Below are 22,927 nucleotides of genomic sequence, written 5' to 3' on the forward strand. Positions count from 1 at the left end.
AAGCTTTATAGTCGCCATGGAGATGTAATACAGCCTTTGGCCAAAAAAAAAGAGAGCGTTGCTTGCTATATTAGCACAGGAGGAAATTCATGGCCGGGGAAGGGGCTGGGCTCTCATTGACTTGCATGAGGACCTTCCCTGCCGTGACAGGCGCAGGGGGGATGCTCAGTGCGGATGTCCCACAGGTGGAGGGGCAGCATGAGACCTCCCATCCTGACTCCCCAGCTGAGTGGAGCAAGACCTGGGGTGCTGGGGGGTCCTCATGTGCCATTGTCAGACCCCTCTAGACAGTTAAATTAAAGCCCTCCAGCTCCCCTCCCCATCCATCCCATGCGGGCACCAGCCGAGCACCAGGAGCTGCTTTTTCGGGAGGAAGCCGGGGCTGTTGGGGCATGCAGCCCACCTCCCTGCTTGGAGAAAACCCATTTAGGGTTTTAAATTGAGAGAGGGTAGATTTGGAATAGATACTAGGAAACAATTCTTTACTGTGAGGATGGTGAGACGCTGGCCCAGGTTGCCCAGAGAAGTTGTGGAGGCCCTATGCCTGGAGGTGTTTGAGGCCAGGTTGGATGGGGCTTTGAGCAACCTGGCCTAGTGGGAAGTGTCCCTGCCCAGGGCAGGGGGGTTGGAACTAGATGGTCTTTAAGGTCCCTTCCAACTCTAACCATTCCATGATTCTATGATGTATCGCTCAGCTTGGAGGTTATTTGATCTGAAGTTTGGAGTGGGTCCCTAATTCAGCCACACACTAAGTCCAAATCCAGCTTAAGTGTAAGTGACTTTGAAGCACAATTGTTGTGATTAGGTTGGATTTTCTATGGTATTTAGCTGCCTAAAGATGCAGATCAGTATTTAGCTGACTTTCAGAGGTGCCTGGGGGTAAATCTGCAAAAAAAGATGGGTGGCAGTGGCGGTGGCGGTGGCGGTGCCTGACATGGGTGCTCTAGGGCAAGGCAGGCTTTGGCCTTGCTTGTCTCCCTGCTGGGGGAGAAGGGCTCCTCCGAGGGGTTTGGACCCTCTGGCTATGGCTGTGTTTCCAAAGAGACCCAGGCCAGGGTACAGCCATGTCTGCGAGCCCGGTGTTTGCCCCGATAGCACCAGCCCTGGCGCGGTTTGTGCCTGAGCCAGCCAGCACCACAGCGCGGGCCAGGGATGGATGATGCCACTTGCTATTTTTGGGTTGGCGGGAGTCAGGTTTAGCCACGTGGGCAGAGCAGCCTCGCTTGACCCCCGTGGTGCCGGGGTCAGGGCGCTGGCCAGGGTTATTTGGCAGCGCATACATCACCTTTCCAGCTCTTCCCCATCACCGAGCCCTGCCATGGTGGTGGCAGCTGCCTGCACCTCCTCCTGCCCACACCTCCTCCCTGCACACCCGGTGAGGGGCCGCAAAGGCTGGGCGAGGGTTGGGAGCGTGCGGGGCACTGGGGTCTAAGCAGGGACGTCTCACCCAGCCTTATATTTTTAGCTGCCTAATTGTGAGAGCAGAATGTACTCGCCTTTGCTGCAGGATGCTCCCGCACGGTTCCTGGCAGAGATTGATCTCGAAATGCCAATTGCTCTCCAGGGGCGCTGGGTCTAATGAATTGCCATGGTTTGCGCTCGTCCCAGGCACCGACGCTCCCTCCCCCCCGCTTCCCAAACAGCAGGGTAACGAGACACCCAGAAAAGGGATTACTTTTCCTGAGATGAAGGTAAAAAATTTCACAGGAGTGTGTGTGTGTGTGCGTGTGTGCGTGTATGCCAGCACATCATTACGAGCCCGCGGCCTGCAGGCTTTTCTCCAGCAGCATTCCCGCAGAAGGTTTGCCTTAGGAAAGGAGTGCGGTAAAACAGCCTTTTACAGTTGCTGCCCCGAGTTTATTTGCTCCTTGCAGGCTAGTTTCCAGCAGGAGTTATTAAAGCCTGTGGTGAGCAGAGCAGGTTGCCGGCATCCTGGGCTGGAATGGATGCTGGGGCAGATCTGGCTGGGCGGCCGCTCCGTGCGCCGGCTGCCATCCCTCGCTACTGGGGACGGGTCCCCTGCCTACACCTCGAGCCACTTTCCAGCTCTCCCTGAGCTTGTCTGCAGAGGGAAGTTCAAGAAAATGAACTGAACCAACCTGAGGTAGATTTAGCAAATAGTGTTAACCCTCTGTGTGCCTTCTGCATTCACAACTCGTGTGTCTTGGGCTGGTTTACCTTAATGCACTCCCCAAGGGGCTCCCGATGACTCCTTGTGCCGCCTCGGGACACTGGATTTCTGCACCCTATTGGGACCTGTTTGGCTCCACATCTGGAGATGTGCATTGGGGGGCTGCAGTCAAATTAATGGCCTTTTTGGGCCTGTTGCTTTTTTTTATCCTCGATGGCTTTTATCGGGCTCTGCGGGGTGGTTTGGGAGGGAGTGTGCTGGCTAACACCTGCCATGGCCATGAGCTGCGGCTCCTTTGTGAGGATGGGCAAGAGCGGGATGTTTCGGGAACCCAATCTGCCGGGCCATCCCCGTGCCAGGGGACACAGTGGGCAAGGCCGGCTTGGGCAGGCGAAGTGAGGAGCCCGTGCCCTGAAATGCAAAGTTAAACGTGAGCAGACACGACAGGGGAACCAGCTCCTGCATTAACGAGAACGCGGCTGCACTGCTGCCAGAGGACCCTGTCTTGCAGGAGGGGGAGGGGGGGACGAAGGCAGGGGGACAGCCGACAAGCACCTCGTTAGCTTGCAGGGGATGGCGCTGGAATGACAATGTCCCGCTGGTGCGCTGCTCCTTTGCCTGTGCCCCTGCCTGCTCCAGGGTGGGGGGTTAAAGCAGAGGGGCGAGTTATTGCTAGGAGCAGAGGAGGGCTGGTGGGCATCTTCTGCCCACCACTGATGGATCCTGTGGAGAGTAGCAATAGCTCCTGTGCTCTGCTCCGCAGTGCACCAGCCTGCCCGAGCTTAGGTTTCATGGGGGGAAAAAATGCATTTCTTGCCTGTTGTCCTTGGGATGCTAAAGCCCCACTCCTCACAGGCAGCATGTGCCCAGGCAGGGAGCTCTTTGGGCAGCAAGGTCCCAGTCCAGCAGCAGGTTGTCCTCCTTGGCTCACCCAGAGCTGCTGGGGTGGCCGCAGGTCATCCTGCCTCGCTGGCTCCTCTTGTGGGGGATTTGGAACAGCTGGTGCAGGACTGGGGGCTATGGCGGAGGCAGGCCGGATCTAGAGGTGGGCTGGGGTATGGGGTGGTGTCTGTGGCTGTGGGGAAGGACACTGGCCTGAGGATGAAGGTGGGAACTTCATGCAGGCAGGAAAGTGGGTGAATGAACCCCTGCTAATGAACCCAAGAAAGCCTGTGGCGAACGAGCCCCTGGCAAGGCTCCAGAGCTGTCAAAGGGATTCACCTGCAGATGAATCTGGCTCCATGCCTCTCTGGGGCCTTCAGCCAGCAGCTGGATCCCACACAAGCACCCCCACACCCGGCTGTGGTCAGACCCCACAGCCCCAGTGGGCATTGGGAAAACCTCCACCATTCCCACCCACGGGCAGCAACAGGCAAAAGCTGGCTCCCTGCTGCCCTGCCTGCCTGCTGCCCTGCCTGCTGCCCTGCCTGCCTGCTGCCATCTGTGGGCTGCTGTTGCCCCACTGAAGCGGGACTGGGAGAGGTGATACAGAAATCCTTGAGCATTAGAGACTGTTGTGGGTTACGGCGCACATCTTCTCAGTGGCGGAGAGATAAACCCCTCGCATCCCACCCCAGTGATGTGTTTCGATGGGGTGCCAGCAGCGCCAGCCCAGGAGCTGCCCCCGGGGCCAGATGCCGGACAAGGGGATGTACCCAGGAGCTGTGTGCAGCCCCAGTGACTACCAAGCTGCTCGCTGGTGCACCCATGGGTGCAACGCTGCGGTGCCCATCGTGCCCGGGCAGTCTCGGCATTGTGCAATGGGGATCGTGGCACAGTTTCACCCAAGGAAGGAATTCAAATGTGTTGATGCTGCTAATTAAGAGAAGGCTGAGCGAAGAGCCAGCTGCAATGACAAGTGTCACTTACCTGGGTTCAAAGCAGAAGTGCTGCATTTTTTTTCTGTGCTGATGACGGTGACGCGCCAGTCACAGCGCTGCTGTCAGCCATCTCAGCCCAATGCTCATGAATCAAGCAGAACTGGGATGTGCCGGAGGCTGGTTCAAAGCCACCCACTTCAAAAACCACCTCTCAGGCCTTTGCTATTTTTTCTTTTGCATTTCAGAGGTTAGTTTCATTTTCACTTACCGACTGGGGCAGCAGGATTTCTTCTCAGTGGTGCAACGCTGGGGTTGCAGCCGTGGTAACTGTGGGTCAAGAGCCACATGGGGTCTTTCCTCTTTTTTTTTGCTGACTTCGATGAGAAAAATGATGACTGCGTTTCAGATGTCATTACACTTGATAACGATGACCAAGGAGATAAGTCACTTACCAGTATCAAGGATGGGAAATGACTAATGGGACTCTAAGCTCACTGTATTAATGGCCCTGGAGTACAGGTTGGCAGGAGCAAGGGAAAGCAGATGAAACTGCCAGCTTTTTGGCTCCGGTCCTTTGGTACATGTCATTGCTCAGTTCAAAATGTACTTGGAAAATGGCCCAGCCTATATGCAATTGCTATACTAAACTCCTAAATGCAGAAAGCCACTGCTCAACTGGAGCCTCCATTTTTCCTCTGCAGTGAGCTGAGAGGCTTAGCTTATGTTAGGAAACCAGAAAGAGCAAATTATTTGCAAACTAAGATCCACTAGGCAACGTGTCTGCCTTGGTGGGCAAGGAGCTGTAGCTGCCGGGGGCCAGCCTCAGAAATTCCTGCTAGGAAGCAGAAGTGCAGGGCTATTCTTGCACTTCATGTTTGTAGAGATGAGGTGCCTCCACCCCCAGCTCGCATTGCGTTGTGTTGCGTTTTAATTCCAGGGCTGGTACTAACAGCGTTTGGGCAGTCCCAGAGGGTGTAAGGGTCAGCAGCTGGGACACTGTGTGCGCTGTGGGACTCTCATTTCCCTGCCACAGTCACACTCACGTGGACATCTTCCTCTGGGCTTGGGAAGTCCAGCCAGCATGGGGTTTTGGCCTCGGTGGTGGAGCAGGGGGATCTCCAGTGGTAGCTGGAGAAGCTGCAGCTTCTCCAGACATCCCAGTGGCCAGTGTCTTCTGAGCCCTGCACAACTGCTGCAGACATGGGGCTGGTTTTGAATGTGGCATTTTCTTCCACCTCTCCGCATAGGCAGGATTGCTGCTGTGCACACCCCATCCGGACCCCCTCACCTGGCCCCCCCCAGGCACAGGAGAGCGCTACTTCGGTTGGTCATTGGACCAGCGTCGGTGCATCTCTGTGTGCACGCGTGTGTGTAGCTCTAACCAAGGAAGCCCACCTCATCCTCGCTCTCCTCATGCCGTTTTTCCAGGTTTTCCTTGCTTTGCTTTGTGCATAATGCCTGCGCACAATGCTCTCGCATTGCTCCCTGGAGCAGCGTGAGTGATGCAGCTTACAAATTGTAGGCACATATTTGTCTAAGTGTTGCCTCTGTGGCTTTTTTCTTCCCCCGTAGTTAATTTGTGAAGATCTGAACAAACAGCCCCCTGGACAGGAAAGCTCATTGTGTCCTGCATGGCCACCGCAAGGCATTTGGGAAGCTTCAACCCACAGCCATAGTCAAAGTGTTTGGTAACTACAGAGGAAGGAGCTGTCAGGCAGGCAGGGGTGAGAGCCCTGGGTATAGGTGTTAGCTGACCGCTCCCAAGTGTCCCACCACCCATTCCTACCCGGGCTCACAGGAAAACAAACCAGGGCATTGCTGAAGTGAAGCATGCTGTGAAAGAAGCTGGTAGCATAGACCTTGCCCAGCTCAAAGCAGGCCAAGTCCTGAGCCTCAAAATGTCAATAGACACGGGTTTTATATCTGCAGCTAAAGGGCATGTTGCCATTCCTATCCTGGCAGACCTTTCAGCCTCTTTCAGTGCTTCAGTATTGGAAAAATTTGCTTTACTCAAGAGTAATAGAAATTCAGAGAACACGATGGCGTGGTTTCCAGTTAGGCATGACACATGCTATGGTCTCACGGAGCAGTGTCCATAGGCAAAGGCTTCTTCCTGGCTGGTGGGGAGACTCCATACCCTCGGGGCAGAAGTTGGCCAGACCTCAACTATTCACCTCATCATCCCCTCTTCCCCAGCCCAACGTACAACATTGCTGGGTCTGAAGCAGATGGTGCACAGAAGCACGTCAGGGCTCTTCTTGGTGGTGGCCACCCTCTGCTCTCCACCCTGGCTTCTCACAGTCCCTGAATGGACAGGGGATATCTGAGCTATGGCCTTCAAAGCACCGCCCCACCAAGGCACTAAACTTATAAACAGCTGCCTGTAGCTTGAGGATGAGGAGCTTTTTGCTATGTCCATCCCCCCTGCAAGGTGGTCCCTGTGTGGGACAGAGCATCCTCAGGCAAGACGGCCAAGGACAGAGACCTATTGCAGCCACCCGCAGCAGTCAGTCATAAGTCTTGCTTTCTCTAACCTATATGCATATTTAAAGACCAATTAAGTAGATGAAACCTTAAAATCCCATCGAATGTGCTTCTGCTTGAGCACAGGACACAATGCATCAGCGTAACGCAGTCCTGGAGGGCTTCCAGCTGCTCTCTGGGGAGTGATACTAAAACCCTGGATAGACTGAGTTAAAGGAGAAGATAGCCTCGAACATCACTCCTTGACATGTGAAAATATTGGGGGAAAACCTGTTTTTTCTTTGTCAGTTTCTAAATGGAAAATAAGATGGGCTGGGCTGAATAATCCATGTGCTGTGAATGAGTTGCCTGACTCAGTCTTTTGCCAAGGCCTGTCCCGGAGCCGGCCGTGCAGGCTGGTGACCCGGGTGGGTGCAGCTCCTCACCGAAAGGGCCCCTGTGGCAGAGCTGAGCCTGTTGAGGTTTGTCCTCGTGTCCCGGCGCAGAAGTCTGGCCAGAATGAACCCAAGCGAGCGCGGTGACCCCGACTACCTGTCAGTGATGTCCTATCAAGTGGGTATAAGAAGGTCTAGCTATGGCAAGCGGCATCAAACGCTGATGTGTGCTTTTCTTAGCTCTCACTTGAGCACAATTCCACTAGCTGACACCTTCCCAAGCATTGCATGGGCTCCCGAGTTATTTTTTGGTGGGGCAAACGCATCCCCTGGAGGTGGGAATCCATTAAGCAAGAGGACCTCTGGGCACTTGTGGAGTAAGATTGGCTTTTTCATGACATACCAATGTATAAAGTCATTCCTGAGGTGCTGGGAGTGGGTGTGCCAGAGGAGGAAGGAGCTGTCAAAGGAGCTTATTTTGCTTTTTCCTTGCTCTTGCTTCCCTGAAAGCTTCATGTTTTTCTGTGTTACTGGACGATAACATCAAACTGCCTGTCCCCATTGCAGCATCCCCATCTGTAGAAATGGGAGCTGATACTTTCCCATTAACACGGGGCACGGCGAGGGTAACTCCTAATGACTGTAAAGTACCTCAGAGACAGCAAGTGTAATAGGCAGCCTAATAATTAGCACTGTTATTTGATTACAAGCCTGGGTGGCTGGCAGCGGGACCGCACAGTAATACTCTGAATCCCTTCGTCTAGTACCTGCCCCTGAACGGCGAATTCGTGCTGGCATCTGGTGCAGGATTTGCAGCTTTCGATGGCAGCTGGGATCCAGGCTGTGACTCAGGTATTTTATGCCCAGACCAGTCAGCCCATCAGCCCCTGACTAATCATGCAAATTCAGCCCCAACGCTTCTACAAAGGTCTTTGCTGTCCCACCTCAGAGCGCAGTGAATCACTCCCTTTTTAATACCTACCTTTTCTTTGATGACCTCCCTCACATCAGATCTTTTTTTCCTGCTAGATCACCTGTCTTCTAAAAAAGTAATTATAGTAGGGAATCCTTTGAAGTTGTAGCAGAGAGGCAAATATTGTTTGTATTTTACCCTACCTATTAAGCATGTAGCCACATCAAAGCCCTCATTTTCTTTGCCGTGGTATTGCTAAAGAAAACTGGTTAGGAATTACACACCGGTGAGCTGACCCGCAGCCATCGCAGCGAGCTGGCCTTTGGCCCAACGTGCACAGGCATTTCGGCATGAGAGCATCTTTCCCTCCCCTCTGAGCCTCCAGCCCAGGTTTGCCATGACTGAGGCACATCTATGCCAGTTATTAGCCTGAAAGTTGTTTGCCACGGAGATGTATTTTGGGATATTTAAGACCTACCTAACGCTTTCAGTAGCAAGTAACTTTTTAGTTCAGCCGCAGGAAAGGAAGAGTCCAAGCGGAGTGTGTGTGCCTGCATTCTGACTGGCAAAAAAAAAAAAAAAAAAGAGAAAGAAGAGAGAAAATGTCCAGACAGGTCTGCCTGGAGGAGGGACTGCAGCATCAGGCTGTCCGGAGCCACTTCAAAATCCTTCACCCCCATCACTTTTCCGCACTGGGGCTGTTTGCCCCCCTATCAGGGATGCTCTGGCAACTGCCTCTGCCTTGCACTGGGCTTTTCTTTCTGACTACATGCTGCTCCCCTGAAATGAACAGGCGTTTCTGGGGCAACTTTCACAACTGGATTTTTTTAAAGCACGATTTTAAAATGAATGCAAATAATTCAGTCAATAAACGCCCGTGTGATAGCTGAATTGGTAAAGGTTCAGCTGTTGGGAAAGGGTGAGAAGGAAGTGGCGCATCACTGTGTGATGATATAAACTGTGACCAGCAGGGACATGGTTAATGGTTAAATAATTAATGGTTAAATGGTGCACAGGTTTTGGGGTTACCCGCTGGGGGGAACAGGGCTGGTCATGTTTCTGCGGGCCTGCCAGGCTGCTTGGAAACTGGGACATGAATTATCATACCCATTTTTATCCGGTTAAGCCGTTATTCAGCATTTAGGCTCCACAGCTGTTTTCCTCCCTAACCATAAGGATGAGCTTTAAAGAAGTGGGGGGAAAATGTGGGATCTGGGACCAGAGGTCAGCAGCCAGAAGTGGGGTCTGGGTTGAGCTGCTGAGTCCTCAGCCCTGAGTGCTGGAAATCTTTAGGAGGCTCTAGGAGGTCCCTGTGGTGGCTGTCCGGGAAGGCGATGCCAGGGCTGGCCCTTCACTCCCTGCCCATGGGGTGAGCTCCTCTGATTCGGGCCAAGCACTCACTGGTTTTACCAACCCAGATTCATCTGTCAGGGCTGTGGATTTGGGTCCAGGTCATGCTCAGCCTTTCTTGTTGCTTTTCCAGGTGCAACAGTGAGGTTCGCTGATGCTGAGCACCATGCATGGTTCAACCCCACACTGTGGCAGGCTGTGTCCCCTCACGGAGAGCTCGAAACACGCGGGCGCATCTTTTCCATGGACGAGGAACGTGTCCCATGCCGCTACGACGATGTTATCTTCCAGCCCGAAACCTCCTTCCGGGTAAACGTCGACTCATCGCGGCGAGTGATTCATCTCCGCAGCATCTCTCTCATGGGCCAGGTAACATGGGGGAGATGAGAAACCGGCTTGACGCCTCCTCGCCACAGCCCCAAAGTAGGTCAGGAGAAGAAGGACCAGTCAGGGATGGAGGAGCAGCACTGTGCAGGGAGATGGAGCATTCCCACGGCGCTGCAGGTTTATGGGCTGCTGCTGCTGCGGATGGTCTCGATGAATTTTTTTCCTCTGCTGGTTCATTATCTCCTCCCTCCCTGCGGTGTGAGAGCACAGGCCATCTCAGCATTCACATTAAAAAGAGAAAAAGGCCAATGTGCACGGGTCAAACTGCCACCAAATGGCATCTTCTCCAGCACCCAGGGGCTGCTCCCTTTGCCGGCACGTGTCTGCAACTGCACTGCTCAGGGACCCTCTGGGGACACCTCCCTCCCATGCCCGACCTTAACATGGCCCATGGCCCAGTGATCATTTCCCAGCTTTGCTTTGGTACCGCTTTTTAATTGATTGGAGGGATAATTATAGAAATGCTGGCAGCCTGCTGTGCTTCAGCCTGGGAATCAAGCGCACGACGAGCCCTGTCCCTCTCCGATCGGAGGAGTGAAAGATCACAGGCGCTGCAGCAGTAAACACAGGCTCCTTCCAAGAGCGGTAGATGCGGCAGACATTTCATAAGTTATTTATTATTTCTACTGCTGCACTGCCTAGGATCTGCCATTTTGGGGCCAGGCATAAGGTTCTTTGAGTAATAATCTCAGTCGGTGTCCAGGCGGCTACAGGCGAGTCTGGACAAGGTAGGACCCCGGTGGAGCTCACCTAGGGCACACACAGCCACAGGGAGGCAGAGGTGGGCGGTCCTGGATGCTCGGAGTGATGCTGGTCCCACTGACGCCTGGGGACCACCCCACATTCTTCATCCCCCCCTGCCAAATCTACCCCCCTCCAGGGACTGCAACTGGCCGTGCCCTGGGGTGGAGGCTGCTGCTGAGTGGTGAGATGCAAAGAAAACGTGCTTTTTATTTTTGTGATTATAGAGTATTTCCTAAAAACTCACCTTGTAAGATACTTTGTCCCTTTGAAGACAGCCTGCTCCTTGCTTTGTGTGGGATATTTTCACCCCAGGGCCTGAGAAATCCTCCTGCTGTGCCAGGGCATGGAGAAGCTTCTCATGGAAGGCAGCGGGTGAGGGGCTTACCATCGGCTTGGTAGGACAAGGCTGGTCAGTCCAGTTCAGCCGTTGCTAATGCTGAGCCTGTTGAAGCTTCCCAGATTGAAGGAAAACATCTTAAGTCCAGCCCCTTCCTCCTGTACTTAAAAGCTGATAAATTGAATTCTCTGCTCCAGCAGAAAGAGGGAAAACAACAAGAAGAAAAGCCCAGACATCTCATGATTGATTTGCGGTCCTTTTTTTTTGGTTTTAAATTAGAAAGGGTTTTTCTGCTGACCCCGTGGAAAAGCAGGGGGCAGGAAAAGTAGTGGGAGGATTTTCCTGAATCACTCACTGCCTGCTGTGGGGCTGCCCCAAGCTGGCTGTCAGACGTGACAGCGGGCACCCAGGTAGCACGGCCGGGTGCCTGGGGACAGCGCTGGGACCTGGCTGGGGATACTCACCAGCTTTGCTGCTCTTCCCCGCGCAGGAGCTCAGCAGCCCCGAGGCCTGGGCCGGGTACCTGCGGGGTCCCTCCGCTCCGCTGCAGTTTCACGGCAATGGCACTCTGCAGGTGACAGGCACCGGCTGTCCCGACAAGTCCGGCTGTGCCTGCGGGAATGCCCCGGTGAGTCCTACCATTGCAATTTAGGGGGTTGCCATTGCAATTTGGTGGGGCGAGGGAGGGATGAGGGACTGACGCTGCCCTGCTCTTCCGTAGGATAGCCACCGCATCTGCGCAGCCCTGCTCGAGGCGTCGGGGAAGCAGTGCCCAGCACTGACATGCCGGAGCCCTTTGCAGCCCCTTGGCCACTGCTGCAAGGTCTGCGGTGAGTCAGGGACACGGCTCTACTCCTCCTCCCCGCTGTGCTGGCTGCCCCAGCCCCCCTCCCCTGCCTCTATGGGGGAAAGCTGGGTGTGGGGGATACTGCTGGTCATGGGCTGAAGTTTTGCTGTATCACTGCTCCCATAGGTCCCATCCGCAGGTCCCATCCACATCCCACGTGCCACCCTACCAGGGCATCTCTCTGAAGCATCAGCCTGGCTTTTGGGAACTTGTTCTGAGTTTGCAGCCCTTTGTCCCCGCCTCTGGTTTATCCTGTCAGGATGTCAGAGCTCGTCAAGCTAATAGGGCTCTGCTGAGTTTATGCTGCGGAAAAAACTCAGAGGAAAAGCACCTTTTTCACTGTAATGTCAGCTTTCCAACAGCAAGTTTGTTTCATTTCATTTAAAATAAAAACATGCAGATTGACAGCGTTCTCTGTGTGATGGGCGCTTCTCCATTAATCTGCCTGGAAGGTTGTTACAGGGAATTTTTCATGCACAATTGTACCTAGATATTTGGTATATCATCATGTTTGATATATCCTACCAAATTCATTAAAATGGCAACATATGTTTCTCTGACATGCTCCTAAAAGCAGAGCTTCTTAAACCCTTTAGGACAATTTATTCTTTCAAAAAATGCTTATTTGCATTTTTTCCAGGGAAAATATTTGACCCAATGACTGCAGTGCAGCAGTACAGGGAGCGCAGGTGACCCCTCCTCTCTGCCTTCCCTCCAAAGCCAGGCTAGCGTTGCTGAATCGCAGCCCCGAAACCAGGTACAGGCAGAGCTTCCCTGAGGGATACGTGGGAGAAAGCTTTCCAGGGAAAGCTTCTCTCTGGAATATAGTGGAAACCAAAAGCCTTTCATCAAACCCAGTTGACATAAAGACCAGCAAGGGAGGGAGAGGTTTCTTGGGGCAGTGCTGCTCAGGTGGGGCTGTTGGAGCCACCTCTCCACACCAGTGGCACAGAGGTACTGGAGGGTCCCCAGTGCCTTTTGTGGCAGTTGGAACTGTGCTGGCACAGCAGCTCTCTGCCTGGGCTCCATGACCACAGCATGTCTGTCTGTTTTCGGGCTGCAGGAGCCACCATTAACCTGGATTTCACTCCTGATTTTGACCTGCGGAAGTACCGGGACAGACTGGTCCAAGACTTGCTGAGCCAGGTACGTCAACCCACTGGATCAGAAGGGGCTAATGATACCCCAAGCCTCCGGCCATGTCTGCCAGTGTCTCGATGCTGGTGGGGCTGTCTGGAGGGGCATGTGGTCCCAGCGATGCAGAGGGTTCAGCCTCACTCCCCACCACCCTGCAGCGCTCACCCCCCACACATGGCCTCTGGGATGTGCCAACTTGCTGTGGGGGCCGGTGCAGCCCCCCATGCTCCCCACCACAGCCACGCTGCACCTCTCAAAGTGGGGCAGGAACAGCTGCTGGCATGCAGATGGGGAAGGATGAAGGGGGGCTCACTGCAAGCCCTGGTCTAGAAAAAAAAAGGAGGTCATCCGGGAGGTCAGGTTGAGGTAACACGGGAGGTCAGCCCACGTGGTTGGGATCATGCAAACCTGGCACATCCTGCAAGCTCTGGGGGATCATTCCCAATGCTGGGCTGCTTTTGATTCCCCAGTAGGCAAGCACTGGGTGGGTAACCAGCACTGGTCAGCACTCAGATGCACGCTTTACAAGGCATCACTCCACACTGCTGCTTGTCAGACACAGTGTGACATCCCTCCTCCTGGCTGGGAGCTTCTGGGGGGGGAGGCATGCTCTGAGTTACACCAGGAGGATCGATATCAGAGTATTGCTCTATTGATCCCAAGCTGAAAGCCTGCTGCCTGCCCTCCTTACAGCTGCACACATCTTAATACAGCGTTTAATGGCTGTGCTACACAAAATTGCTTTCTCGGCGTGCTTGGTTCTGCGGGAGGACACTGTGTGCTGGGTGCTGGTCACAGCTTCGAAGGGAGGGGAGATATGAACCTCTCATTTGGGAAACCCAGTGACACTGTGCCACAGGGACAGCAGCTCTGTGATGGGACTCACAGGAAGATTTATAGGTGGGCTTTGCTGGTGCATCCATCATGCCTGTCTGTAGAGGTGACTAATTTCTGCCTACCACTCTCATGGGCTTTATGTGTTGCCTTGTGTTTTGAAAAGCCCAAGTACGCTGGTGTGCGGATGGCCATATCCAAGGTGCACAAAGCGCAGACCTTCCTGGGAGTCATACCCCAAAGCCCCACTCCCCTCATCCAAATCGTGCTGATCGATGACAAGGCGGGAGCACAGACTGGTACCACTGCGGAGCAGCTGGCTGCAGACATCATGGAGGATGTAGCACAGCACGGTAACACTGCTGTCCTCTTTGGCAGGTCCCCCGCGGGTGCACCTAAAGCCACCACTGTCCAGAGCTTCTTGTCCCCCACCAGCAGCCCACGTGGCAGCCCCACATCCCTGCTCTTCCACCAGGGAATCACACAGGAATTAAGTGACAGCTTCGTTGAAGCTCCCTGATTTGAACACTCCTAAGGTCCTTGTCCTCGTCAGTCTGGTCCAGCACACCACTAAGACTTCCTAACACATGCTCTGCATTTCTAGTGGTTTTGGTAGTGAACTTTGCTTACCCCAAAGTTTTACCATTCTAATCTTTGAAGGATAGTGGTGTGGGCAGAGCAGAACTGCAGGATCAGAAATATCAGGGTTGACAGGGACCTCTGGAGACCATCTTCCATCCCCCCACTCCCCTCCACCTCCACCTCCCCATTTCCCCCCAAAAGCAGGTTGCCCAGGACTGTGTCCAGTTGGGTTTTGAATTTCTCCGAGGATGGAGACTTCACAGCCTCTCTGGGCAACCTGCAACCTCTCCCCGCATTTGACCACCTTTACAGTAAAACAATTTTTTCTTGTGTGCCCATTTTTCTTGGAGCCCGTTGCCTCTTGCCCTGTCACTGGGCACTGCTGAGACAAGCCTGGCTCAGCACTTTGGCTGTGTCTCATCTAGGCAGAGCAGAGGGGAAGGGTCACCTCCCTTCATGTACTGGCAACCGTCCTCCTCATGCAGCCCAGGGTACCATTGTCCTTCCATGCCATGTCTGGCCATAGTCAGCTCAGTGCCCATCAGGACCCCCAGGTCCCTCTCTGCAGAGCTGCTTTCCAGCCAGAACACTGTGTTTGGAGGCAGCCATGTAAGCTGGCAGATGCTGATGAGCATGTACGTCACAGCGAGGGGACCTGGTGGTTGTTGTATGGGTAGCAGACCCACATGGGTTTGTCCCAGTTGAGTCCACCCAGCAGTGTATCCCACCCCCCCCGTCCCTGGGGAAAGGTGATTAACCAGGTGAGCAGTGCCAGATCCCTCTGCCCTGTGCGTGAGTCAGGGTGGTGTGCGGGTGTGGACGTGTATTGTCCCATCCAGTCCTCACCCCTATTTCTTTCTGCCCTTTCCCAGGTGAAGCACTTGGCATTTCAAATGGCGAAGTGGAGGTGGCCACTGGCAGCACTTTCAGCGGCCAAGCTGGAAGCCATGCATTGAGCAGGATCACAGCAGGGACGGTCCTGGGGCTACTGTTCAGTCTCCTGTTGCTTGGAGGGATCCTCTTTCTCTACAGAAAGGGAAAGCTAAGGTAGGGATGAGGCTTCTGCTGCAGCATGTTGCCAGGCTTCTTCTGCCTGAGGGCAGCTATCATCCGAAGGCTGTCCTTCCAGCCAGCCTGGTGGCACGGAGGCATGCAGGGCTGTCCAGAGCTCCCATGGTGGTGGGCATGGCCAGGTGGTCTGCTATGCTCAATGTTACTGGTTCATAGCATCACAGAACGGTTTGCGTTGGCAGGGACTTTTGAAGATCATCTAGTTCACTCCCCTCCCTGCCGTGGGCAGCGATGTTTTCCACTAGATCAGGTTCCTCAAAGTCACATCCAGCCTGACCTTGAACACTTCCAATGATGGGGCAGCCACAACTTCTGTGGGCAACCTGTTACAGTGTCTCACCACGCTCATACTAAAGAACTTCTTCCTTATATCTGATCTAAATCTGCCTCTTTTAGTTTAAACCCATTGCCCTCATTATTCCTCACAGTTTATTGGAGGTGAGGTGGCTGAAAGGCACTTCTGTACTCTTGGACTGGCACTTGGCTGGTAGGTCTTGCTTCTTGGTGCCATGTGGCACGGTGTGCTCTGGCGGGAGTGGGGCTGCTGTGGCTCAGTTGGAGTTCTGCACAGCCCGGTCATACTGCCTGGGGACATCTCCTGTTCCTTGTAACTGTTAGTTTGTAGTCCTGCTGGGGGATGGAGGGCTGAAACTGCCAGCTGCTAAATAGACATGCATCAAAAGAATTCAGAGCATTCTTTCCACAGCTTCGTAGCCATGGAAGGGAGTGATGGCATCCAGAAGCAAATGCAGCTTCTGGTGCATTAGTTGCTCATGCTGTGTGGAGAGTGGTGGGCAGGTCCCAGGGGAGGGATGGTGGGGTGCATGGTACCTGACCTCACCGCTGCTGGGAGCTGGTCAGAAATACCCTTCCCCATCACCTTTTCCCCTCACAGCTTGGAAGGAAAATTTCCCTCACAGCTCCAGCAGTGAATAGGGCATCTTATTGTGGCCTTCCAGTACCTAAAGGGGGCCTACAGGAGAGCTGGGGAAGGAATTTTCACTGGGGCATGTAGTGATAGGACGAGGGGGAATGGCTTCAAACTGGAAGAAGGTAGATTTAGATTAAACATTAGGAAGAAATTTTTCACTATGAGGGTGGTGAGGCACTGGAACAGGTTGCCCAGAGAGGTTGTGTTGGCCCCATCCCTGGAGGTGTTCAAGGCCAGGCTGGATGTGGCCTTGGGCAACCTGGTCTAGTGGGAGGTGTCCCTGCCCATGACAGGGGGGTTGGAACTTGATGATCTTCAAGGTCCTTTTCAACCTAAACCATTCTATGATTCTATGATCTTGGCAGTGCCCACAGCAAGTGTTTGAGGCACCCACCTCTGTTGCTCCACACTTCATGCAGGGCCCTGCCTCTCCCAAGGAGGGGTTTGCAGGGTTTATTGGCAGAGTTTGGGGGGGTGGGAGCTGTCTGCTGAGCCGCTATGGCTTGTCTCACCTATTTGACCACAGGAATTGCTTCAATTTTTGTGTGCAAGGTGTGTTGGTGTCTGCCAGGGCATGCCGGCCGTGTTGAGGGCTCACAAATCAGGTTGTTTTTTCCCTCCTAGTTCCTCCACTGGGGTTTTCTCACCGTGCAGCAGTGGCCATGGCCAGGGCTGGTTGCCCTGCTGCTCGGCACGTGCTGACATGACATTTCCTAGCAATAAACCCACGCCTTCATTTAATTTCTAAATAAAACTCTCAGTCCCATAATTGCTACTTGATGATTTATCTTCCACTGACACTTCTTTGGACGCCGGACAGGCCTTTGAAACTGGCTCCGTCAGCAGCAGGAGGGAAGTTTGTGTAGCTACAGGAGACGGAGCTGAACCTGAGCCCAGGCCATGTCCCCAGCCGACCTGCTCCTGCTGAGCGTCCCTGGGTGGCTTCAGGGTAGGTGCCCTTTCAGGCAGTGCTGTGGAGCACTGTGGAGGCGTCCGACGCCAGCAGGGATGCTGCAAATTAGGCAGGAGGCTCTGGGAGCCTGCAAACAGAGTCTGCCTCCATGCAGCGGAGCCATCCTGGCCACACCAGCAAACCAGCGAATTTAGTTTGTTTCCACCAAAAGAGGGCCCGGCACACCCTCCCTGCAGAAAGCGCAGCTCCTCTGATTGCATTTATAGAGCCTGTGCCACAGTCTGTAAGTATCAGTGGGCTCTCAGGTCCTGCGGTGACATGTGCGGACCCGCTGCTGAGCCCACCCGCACCATGTGCCTGGTACAGGGGATGATGCTTGGTGACTGGGACCCGTAGGATAAGAGTAATGAAGAAAATCATAAAAGTGGTGATGGTGATTAAGATGATAAAATGATAACATGATAAGAGTAATGATAAAAGTAATTAGTGCTTGTTGAGATTGCAGTGGGAACAGGTGTCAGCTCTGTGGCAATTCATTTTAGGCCACAGGGGGGGAGAGCAACGGCTCTGAAGCGAAGCCTGTGCGAGGATTGTCTACATCAGACAAACTCTTCCCTCCAGGATGCAGGTCTCAGCCCTCCAGGCTTAATGGTTTCTGCTGGATAGGGCAGCTTTTCCCTGGGAAGGAGTACAAACGTCCCGTTTCAAAGACATCCTGAAACTTTGTCCTGTATTTTCCCATCCTCCTCTTGAAGATGCAGGGTTTGGGCTGGGGGAGCTGCTGGGCTGGGCAGGATGCAGATGTGTGATGCTCAGGTCTCTCCCCAGGCTGCCTGCCCTGCGCCAACCCTGGTCCTTGGACAGAGCAGAAGACCCGGCGTCCCCTGTACCAGCCAGTGACAAAGGCTTTGTCAACCCAATGTTCAACATGGTGAGTCACCTCTGCCTGGAGACATGGGGATGCTTGGGGATGTGGGCAGGAGGTGGCAGGGCCCCAGCCAGGACCTTTTCAAGTGGTGGTGGAGCTGCAACACACCCGACAGGGCTACTCCTTTCCCCTGGCCAGGAGGGGGTTGTGGGACAGTTCCATCCTCCCATGGGTCACCAGCTCCTTGGCTGCTGCAGGAACTCAGCGCTGGGTGGGTTTTGCCAAGGGTTTTGCTTCCCTTCCCCATCAGTTGCTTTTCCCTCCCTCACTGCTGCAGGAGCCACCAAGCGCTGTCCCTGGAGAGGAGATGCCACAGGAGACGGCTACCAAAGACCACCAGGTCTTCTACCTCAACCCGCTGTACGATGCAAGCGAGACGGAGACCTGATGGTGTGGCTTCATGCTGGGGACAGCCACCATATCCCTGGGAACACTAATGCCCCTCCAGCCCTCACAGCCTCTCATGTCACTCCTGGTGGGCTTTAAAACACAAGCAAGCAGATCCAACCTGAATAAAAGTGTCCGTCCGGTGAAGGAAACCACGGCAAACCTTCGCTGTTAGGGCTCAGCCACGGAGGCATGGTCTCCCTGGGGGTGCTTCTGGGTTTTAAACTGTATTTTGTAGGTATCAGTCCTTTTTAGACAGTGCAACACTGAGATTTGGGTCTCAGGTGACACGTGGGTAAGTCAGGGTCTAACTCAGCACCCCACTCAGCACTCAGCCAGCACCGTGCTGGCTTTGCCCAGGGTGCGCAGCAGGTTGAAGGATGCATCCCTGGGCGCATGATGGAAATTCAGTGCTTAAATTAATTTCAAAATGTGGCCCAGAGCCCGCAGAGCTTGGACCCGCTACTTGGATTTAAAAGGAAATTATTTTGCTTTCCAGCAGTGTGCTTGGTGCTGGGGGGATCTCTGCGCAGGGTCCCCTGTTCCTCCTCTCTGGGACCTCCCTCCTGTCCCCTGGGTGCTGGCACAGGGCTCCGTCCTGAGCGAACATTTCCCTCCCCTGTCACCCTGCTGAGCCGCCTGAGCTTGCTCCTTCCCCCTGTGCCCGGGCTGACGGTTTTAAGACCCTCTTGGACCTACCTAGGGATTTAACCTGTTTTTCCCCGTGGCGTGGTGCAAGGGGACAGAGGTTCGGTGCCAGTGTCAGGGGTGCCCGGGCAGGAACCCGATGGCTGGGGAAGGTCGCTCTGGCCTGGCTCAAACGAGGGTCGGGGCAACGGCGGCACCAAGGGGGCTCGTTAGCGGCAGTGTTTATGGCCCGGCGTGTGTCAAATACCCTCAACTGCCCGCAATGTCAGGCAGTGCTTCATTACGGGAGCAGGTCTGATGGGTGAGGCTGAAATTATGGAGATGTATGCAAATTTATGCAAATTTACGCTCTACTGGGTTTTCAGTAGGGCTTGTTGGCATATTCCATAAGGAAGCAGCTATTTTAAGTTTATTATATTTTGTTCTAGTCTCTGGAAGACATAATCCCTTCTCAAAGGCCTGGGAATTCATCATTGGGTGCATCAGAGCCCTGACAAAGGGTGACGGGCAGCGCGCGGCGGTGAGACCGTCCCTGCCACCCCTGTGCCCACAGAGACGCCTCCGGTCACGGGGCAGTGCAAGCGGGCAGGAACCAAAACACGAGCCAGGCAGGGCACAAGGACACCTCCAGGCCCTGGTGGTTGCCATCGCTTTGCGCTTGGGGGCTGAGGGTGGGGATTTCACCCTGCACGTCGCTCCTGAGGGTGCCGGGATAAAAAGCACCCTGCCTGGGCAGGAGCTTCTGCTGCGGCTGCCAGGCACTCGGTGCTGAGGGAAACGCTCACCAGCCGGGTCAAAACGCAGAGGAAGCCATCGGCTGCTGCAGGCGGTGGCTGACACCCGCGGGTTGGGAATTCCCGAGTCCCGTCACCCCGTGGTCCTGCAAGACGGGCATCTCTGTGGAGAGAAGTGGTCCAGGGCCCAGTCCTCAAAACTCAGCCCACAGCACACAGAGTCTCCCCTGTGACGTGATACCAAGGGAGACCGCCCCAACCCCAACCCTTCAGCTGGACCTCAGGAGGCCAGACAGCACCCCATGGCTTTGAGGGGGGGTGTGTGGACACAGTGCCGCATGGTCAGCCTGTGCACCACTGCCCGGCGAGGCACTGGTGCTGCGATGTTACCATGGTGCCTGCGAGAGCAACCGCAGCATCTGCCGACCCCGCATTGGCTGGGACTTGCTGCGGAGGGGGGGCATTCGTACCCGTACGCGTGTTCCTGCTGCCTGTGAGAGCCTTTTTGTGCTCTTTTCCCCTTCCAGACTAGTTCCTTGCAAGTGACTGAATCTCCTCTAGCTTACAAGCCTCTAAATAAACGTAAACAACTGATTTATTTCTCCCTGGCCGAGGCTGATGCAGTGCTGCAGGCTGGAGGCTGTTGCACCAGGCAGATCATCACCCCAGCGCTGCCCGCTGCGAAGGGGGGGGTCGGGGCCATCCCCCACGACCCCCCTGACACTCACCCTGGCATGAATCACTTCCCTCCCTCTGTTGTTTTTTGGGTCCACAGGCTCCTCTGTTGTTTTTTGGGTCCTCCAGGATCGTGAGTGGCTGCATCCCCCACGATGGACGTGTGCCGAAGGCAAGTGGCAAGAGCATCCCATGGCCGCATGCCAAGGCAGGGAAAGGACAACCTGCTGGCAACAGTGACCACCGCACAAGATGGTGGCAGGATGGTATCTTTACCCTGCTGAGGATGTCAGCTCTGTGTCCCGCCTGGGGACGCGGGGATGTCAGCGAGAGCCGTGGGCAGGCACGTGCCCGTGAGGCGGGATGGCCGCAGGGGACGGGCAGCTGCCTGTGCAGCCGGCAGGGAGGGAGGCAGGCTGCCCTGCTGCTCCCCTCACCGCCCCGTCACCCCTCCATATTGGGGCATATGGATTTGCTGCTGGCAAGGCTTCATTTTTAAAATGCATTAGCAGCTCGAGGTCACTTACAATAGAGGCTTTAATTAAAGCAGAGATCAATTTTTGTCAGCGTGCTAGCAGAGCACACTCTGTACTTTTCCTTCAGGAGCCACGTTCGCTCGCACGTACAGAAAGCGTCGCAGGGAGGGGGGAGCTCTGCAGAAAAAAATGAAGCGCCGGAGTCAGTTTGCGATGCTGAGGGCCAACAGCTGCTGGAAAATCAGCTGTATCCACGACCGCTACCCAGCAAACAGGCGCATAGGGAGCCCGTGGTGCAGGCAGGGTAACGCAATGGGTTTCGGTACATGAGGGTCTCTCCTGGGATGCTGCCTAAACAAGGAATTTAATTCATGGGCATCTTTGGTAAGCAGCGCATGAGATGGGTGGTGTACATCGCCGCGGCTGTGCGCGGCACGGCTGGGCACCTGATGGCTTTGTTTTGCTCTTGGTCCTGAGAGTCAAGGCTCCCCCGCCGGGGCAGACTAATGCAAAATGCATTAGTGTTAATGGCAAGATCTCAGGAGTCATTGCTTCCCGGGGTCTTAAAAGAAAAAGCAACCTGCGCGCTATTAACGGACACCAACTCGTGTCATCGTGCCTTTCCTCCGCGCGTTACGGCCGCGCACAGAAGTTGCACAAACCTGGATTCAGACAGTGCAGCAGGCGGCAGCGCTCAAAACACTGCCGAGCCGGTGAACAGACTTGGTCCAATGCATTTATTTTTTTTTATTTTTTTTTTTTTTTTTTTGGAGCAGGAGGTAGCAGCAGCAAGTGGAGAGGAGGTGGCAGGCCTGGCCACGCCGCTGCAGGGTTGCAGCGGGAGCTGTGGCCATCTCCTCCATCATCATGCAGGGCTCTCCACTGGACCACAGAGCAGGGACCGCGCAAGGAACTTGAGAGCAGGCGACGCTGCAAAAAAATCCGAGGGTTTTATCTATGAGAAAACAAGCAATAAAGCTGCATAAACCTGTGCAGTCAGGTGACAAAAAAAAGTGCTGCATCTTATCGGGGAGCAGGGAAAATATTTGCTGCAAGGACAGGGAACTGGCTGATTCCTGAGTTCATGTTCCTCCTCTGGCTGGAGCACAGCATTGCAGCTCTCGCTTGCTGAGCACGTCCTGCTGTCTTCTGCTCCTGTCCTCAGCTCACCCCACCAGCAACGCTAGTCTGAGCATCATCCGCCACTGGGACATGCTCTGCACATGTTTGGCTTTCCCTGGCACCCTGCAACAGGCAAGCAGCTCACGTCCGGTCTTGTCACCACCCCACATGCCCAGAAACACATTTAGGAAGGCTTTGTGAGGGAGCATCAAGATGGTGCTGGCTCTTTCCAACCACAGTGCTTCCCCTCCTGCCTCCCTGATGTGACACCTGTGCCCGTGGCACCCCTTCCCCTGAAGCAGAGCCCCTCTGACCACGCTGCTGTGCTGCCCTGCCAGCGGTGAGCCCACGGCCGTGGGGCAGCAGCTCTCAACCTGCAGGAAAGGGGATGGTCTGCGCCAGGTGAGGGGGGCAGAAGCTGCAGCTCTGCACCCACGAGAAGCCCAGCCAAGGAGGGAAGCAAGGGGAAACCCACCTGGACAGCGTCCTGTGCAACCCGCTGTAGGTGACCCTGCTCTGGCGGGGGGCTTTGGACTAGATGATCTCCAGAGGTCCCTTCCAACCTTGACCATTCTGTGATTCTGAGAAATTGAGAGGGGAACCCATGTTTGCAGGGGTGCAAGCAGACAGGAGAAGGCGGTCCAGACCTGCTGCCACCGCAATAGAAGGCAAAGGGCGGGCAGGTGATCGCTACTTTTTGGTATGTCCACCTCACTCCTGCCTGCCAGAGCCACCCGGTACAGAGTGGGCAGGGTGCAAACCAGAACATGAGGATGCTCCAGTAGCCTAGCATGCGAGAATACTATCTCTCTCTTCTTTTTCCTTTTAAAATAGGCTGAACTCAGCAGCACGACAAGGCTTGTGTTCATGATGCGACACCTTTCTTTGACTGTTACTTCAGTTAACTGCACCTAAGGGTGCAGTTCAGTTCCCACATTCATCTCTTCCCTCAGATGCTTCTCCGCTCCTCAGTGCTTTAGACTACCTGTGCCAGCCCTTAAGATTTTTATGCATCTGCCTTCTCCCAGGGATGCCTAATCTGGCATCGTGGAGAACGTTGAGGGTGCCTGGACCTTCAGCATTTCCATGCTGAGGTCCCCCC

At 54.6% G+C, this 22,927-nt stretch overlaps 1 protein-coding gene across 1 annotated transcript in view; it reads left to right on the forward strand.

Annotated features, from left to right (window-relative positions):
- The window catches only part of AMN (amnion associated transmembrane protein), a 22,810-nt gene extending 4,639 nt beyond the window's left edge, over positions 1 to 18,171 (forward strand). The window contains exons 4-12 of the mRNA XM_009891056.1: positions 7,574 to 7,661; positions 9,206 to 9,441; positions 11,031 to 11,168; positions 11,262 to 11,370; positions 12,451 to 12,533; positions 13,525 to 13,711; positions 14,813 to 14,987; positions 17,684 to 17,786; positions 18,061 to 18,171. Of these exons, the coding sequence (XP_009889358.1) occupies positions 7,574 to 7,661; positions 9,206 to 9,441; positions 11,031 to 11,168; positions 11,262 to 11,370; positions 12,451 to 12,533; positions 13,525 to 13,711; positions 14,813 to 14,987; positions 17,684 to 17,786; positions 18,061 to 18,171 (1,230 nt within the window). The remainder of the gene's footprint in view (positions 1 to 7,573; positions 7,662 to 9,205; positions 9,442 to 11,030; positions 11,169 to 11,261; positions 11,371 to 12,450; positions 12,534 to 13,524; positions 13,712 to 14,812; positions 14,988 to 17,683; positions 17,787 to 18,060) is intronic.
- The last annotated feature ends 4,756 nt before the right edge of the window (positions 18,172 to 22,927 follow it).

Source organism: Charadrius vociferus, unplaced genomic scaffold, assembly GCF_000708025.1.
Source record: "Charadrius vociferus isolate BGI_N301 unplaced genomic scaffold, ASM70802v2 scaffold228, whole genome shotgun sequence".
Classification (NCBI taxonomy): domain Eukaryota; kingdom Metazoa; phylum Chordata; class Aves; order Charadriiformes; family Charadriidae; genus Charadrius; species Charadrius vociferus.